The sequence below is a fragment of the Eimeria mitis genome, genomic scaffold (genome assembly GCF_000499745.2).
Source record: "Eimeria mitis Houghton genomic scaffold, Emh_scaff285, whole genome shotgun sequence".
Lineage (NCBI taxonomy): Eukaryota > Apicomplexa > Conoidasida > Eucoccidiorida > Eimeriidae > Eimeria > Eimeria mitis.
In genome coordinates, this window is record NW_013571189.1 from 13,021 (window position 1) to 17,282 (window position 4,262).

At 52.6% G+C, this 4,262-nt stretch overlaps 1 protein-coding gene across 1 annotated transcript; it reads left to right on the plus strand.

The window, feature by feature from the left end:
• Positions 1-336: 336 nt before the first annotated feature.
• On the plus strand, positions 337-4,036 carry EMH_0006860 (uncharacterized protein; the record flags this gene model as incomplete). The annotated part of the gene is made up of 8 exons (XM_013497690.1): positions 337-579; positions 783-1,844; positions 2,083-2,155; positions 2,417-2,472; positions 2,590-2,830; positions 3,010-3,093; positions 3,817-3,864; positions 4,017-4,036. The coding sequence occupies 8 exons, from the start codon at positions 337-339 to the stop codon at positions 4,034-4,036; spliced, it is 1,827 nt and encodes a 608-aa protein (XP_013353144.1).
• Between the last annotated feature and the right edge of the window lie 226 nt (positions 4,037-4,262).

Sequence of the window (4,262 nt, forward strand, 5' to 3'; positions counted from 1 at the left end):
CTTTTAGAATTCATCAAGTCTCCCTACAGGTTTCACTTGAATATCGCAATTCTTTTCCGAATTTAGCGGCGCGTTCACTTGCCGTTCGACGCAGTTCAGAAGGCGAGAGGTCGTCTTCTTCTCCAACCCCTCATGGACCTGGAATTTGGGAAATCTCTCGCTATTGAGCCCAAAGGTAATCATACAATTTGGGCATTGTTGCTTGTTTCGTGAGCTTCCTGTAAGGCCTCCTCGATTAGCCGTTTTTTGTGTCGTCTGCTGCGGCCGCATCTCCCCTTCGTTCAACTGGTGGAGCAATTCAGAGTTGCCGCCACCTGACAGCGTGCATAGAAGAAAATGGATGGAGGGGACTCAGGCATTGCAGCAGATGGAACTATCAAGACATACATGTTGGCCTATGGCCACGGGTTCGCTGTTCCGAAGATACGTCACAGGAGCCGGATGCCCAGCCGGAGTTTTCGAATCATTTCCGATGGGGTGGTCGCAACAGTCGTGATATTCCTCCTCGTTCGTTGTGCATTGCAACTAGCAGGCAAAAGGAGCTTGAACGCCTGGTCCCAGGGGAGGCTCGCGGAACAAGTACGGCATCTCGCATAAACGAACGCGCAAGCACTTGAAAGAGCCATCCTAGTTCCTCGGGACGCATATGAGCTTCCATTTTTTGCATTGTCCAGTCCTCTGTACCCTGTCTCCTGACGCGTTTAACTCTTATCTGCTGTGGCATGGTGACCCATGTACACGCCACTGTGGAGTGACTGTGGTTGCTTGTTTCTCCTATGCAGGCCTCTCCGTGCGAACCAAGAAAGACAAATAAAAGTCCAAATAAAAGAAGGGAAGCTCCAAGGGAGCGTCAGCGTGAACCACGTACACCTTACACACCACCAGAGTCTGCAGACGCTTCAGCACCAGCAGAATCTGTTGGGAATGATGCGCACCATCAGCCTTCAGAAGAGCCTCGTGGGCGTGCGACTCCTACGGTAACTGAGGCAACTGCAGCTGCTGGTGGTGAACAGGCAGAGCAGGCCGAAGCTCCAGAGCCTGATGGGCCAAGCGGAGCAACGGGATCTGTTCTTTCTGCAGGGCGGGAAGATCAAAAGGAAGAAGGTCAAGGGTTGCCAGACCCTTGTGCGCCGCCGACGGCTGCGGGAAGGAAGGGAGTTTCCGCTGATGGTCGAAGAGGAGCAGCACAATGGCCTCGGTGCACAATGCCCTTTCGATCAGCAGGCACTGCGGGAGTTGGGGGATACTCGACAGGGAGTGAAGGAGGGACAACGCAGCAGCCTGGACACCCAGCATATCGGTTACCTACCGGTGCGGAGGGTGCTTGGGCAGATTCACGGGCAAGTTCGATAGGCGGGACACAGCAGCTTGTGTTTCCATTGTCGGATATGCCAGCAGTCGCTGCAGAGGGTGGGGAGTCTGGGGAACAGCCAGCAGCTGTACCAGAACAGCCTACCGGGCAGCGAATGCCTGACTCGCAGGGTCCTGAGCGTCCTGCAGGAAGTCGCGATGCACAGGAACCACAGCAGAAGCCAGCAACGCCCCGAACGCCAGCAGCAGCTTTGGGTAGCTGGGAAGCTGGGGGAGCGCAACCTGTTGCACAAGCAGACCATACCAGTGCGGACGGCTGGGGGTCTCGGGAAGCTACAGCAGCTGGCGAAAGGGCGCATCTCAAAGCACGAGCAGCCCAACGAACAGCTGCAGTTTCTTTTACCGAGGCAGCTGGTCCTCTCTTAACCAGGATAAAGCGAGCAGTCACATCCGTAAAAGCAATCGATGTTTTACGTCTACCTGGTCTACGGAAAGAGTGGCCATTCGATTTCCCACTAATCGGCGAATCGAATGTACGTCGTGTCTGTCTCAAAGCCAGCGGAGAGCAGCAAGAAACAGAGAGGAAAAGGCATAGGCTGCAGCCTGTAGTTGTGTTTGCTGCAATGTTCGGATTTGCCTTTTTGAGCTTAAGGGACGAGAGCCAAAGAAACTCAGCAGGCGGTACTGTTATTGCTGCCGCTGTTGTTTCTGCGGTTGGGCAGCCTTACGCAAACTTTGAGGTGTTATGCTTGCGCACCCGTCTGTTTGCAGACGGTAGAAGACTTGAACGGCGTGCTGCTACTTCTTCAAAGTCTTAGGCACCACCGCAGACCTGGCCATTCCGGTGAGAACTGCGACAGGCAGATTCTGCGGGTGGTGTAGCGTTTAAATACAGTCTACATTCACGCACCCTTTGCACAGTCGTCGGGTTCGACGGCATAGCAGGCGAGGGTTTGGTTGAACGCTTTCCAGTTGCTTTACTTATCCATGACTGCAACGAAAGTGGCATTTCGAAGAGTAGCCTCATGTCGACACTAGATGGCGAGAGACCTGATTTCTTCTAGAGCCGCTGTCTTCCTGCGCTGTTGCGGTGCGAAATCTACAGAGCGATTCACGACAACATTTAGAGGCTTTACTTTCGAGATTACTGTTTCGCATGAGGTGAGAAGAACACGCATGCACTATGTACTGTGTGTCAGCTCCGGCAAAAAATGGCGGCTGCTGCTTAATTTCACTTCGCTTGCACTAAGCGCTCTTGATATTGCGTGCTCGTTGCAGGTTGCCTCTCCTAATTGGCCAGATGGCAAAGTAAGTTGGGCGACATTCATGAGGAACGAGCCCGAATGGCTGAATGGTCGGCTATTGCTCCCCGGAGGAGGTTCCGTTCGTCCACTCGATGACGTTCACCATACGCTTATATCTCTCCGATTTCTATCTGCGCCGCAGATTCTGCACGCCGCCGCGAAATACATGCAAAACTTCTTTGCGGATGTGACAGCACTTTTCGAGAATGGAGACAGTAAGGCCAAGATACCGCTTCATCACTTCCTTAATTCTCCATACACGCATTGTCTTCTTCAGGAATTCTGTATTCCTGCAATCGTAATTTTCGCCTGCTAACATTTTCGGTTGAGACGAATCTGTCATGCTTTGGTCTTAGGTTGTTTCGAGTTGCTTTCTTTGCTGACGGCGTTGCAGGTCGATCCTTCATCGAGAGAGACGTGCCGTTTAAGACGGAGCAGGACGACAATATAGTGGGTTCTGCTACAATTCGACTTGTCGGTGAGTTCAGTTATGTTGACTGCTAGCGAACGCCAAACCGCGCAGTCTATTGATGCTTTCCCAGAACACACACATACGAAGCATTGCAAAGCATAGCATGTAGAGAGAAAAAAAACAATATCACTGCGGACGCCCATGCGCCCCAAACCAAAGCCTCTGTGGTGTGTTGTGACTGCCCTATCGTATGCAGCGAGGAACCACAGGGTTTCAAAGAGCTGACCCGCTAGCAGCCGCGACCAAGGCAACTCTGCAACGCAAAACCTGGGGCTCAATGGGCTACTCCCAATGGGTGCATTGTGTATTCTGCATCATTTTTCTACGCATCGTGGGCGTCGGAAATGATGGGAGAATAATCATCGTGCTATCTACTGACGAAGACGCACAGTTCTCAAGGCTATCTGCTTGTGTGCAACACATAGCCCGTCGAGCGACTGTGGGATTTGCCCGGAGTTGGGGGAGCTCGTTTGTGGCCGCAAGCAAAAGCAGATATTCTGACGCAAAAGCTGAGAGGGTGTTGTTGCTCCACAGCACTGCTCTGTGCCGTTGGCTGAAGGGCGCTGCGCCGGTCGCTTGACGAGCAGCTGCTGATGGTTGGTTGGGATTCAGGAATAGTTTGGCGATCGATCACTCTTAGTGGCTCCCGAGACCAACTCTGCTGGATCCGTTGGATCAGTTGGCTGCTACAAGCTGGGCATAAGCAATGTGGCTGTTCTGCAGCAACAGGGGCAGAGTGGGTGGCTCGGTGGGAGCACAAGGAGCAGCTGCAGGACGGTACGGTATTTGCCTCGTGGATCTTAAAGGTGTATTAAACGGTCAGGCAGTGTTTCCTGTGAAGCTGGAGTGACCCGGAGACGGATAGGAATCTGCAAGGGAAAGCTCTGCATCTCATCGTTGGCCATCTTGAATTATTTTTTTTGTCGTAGGAGGAGGCAACTCGTCGTGAAGCACCTCAGCCTCACACTATCTTGAGTTCCTGCAGGTTGTAAAGCCCAAACGTTTTGCACAGGCATACCGAACGCCTTAGAGCATGTCCTAGGGGAAGTCTGGCATTAAGTATCCACTAGCACACCCCAGAGAACCCTCTATGACGCAGACGACTTCGGGCACATACATGCTCAAGCCCCTCCATCCATTTTATTTGTTTTATGTCGCATGGTTGATTGGCATAT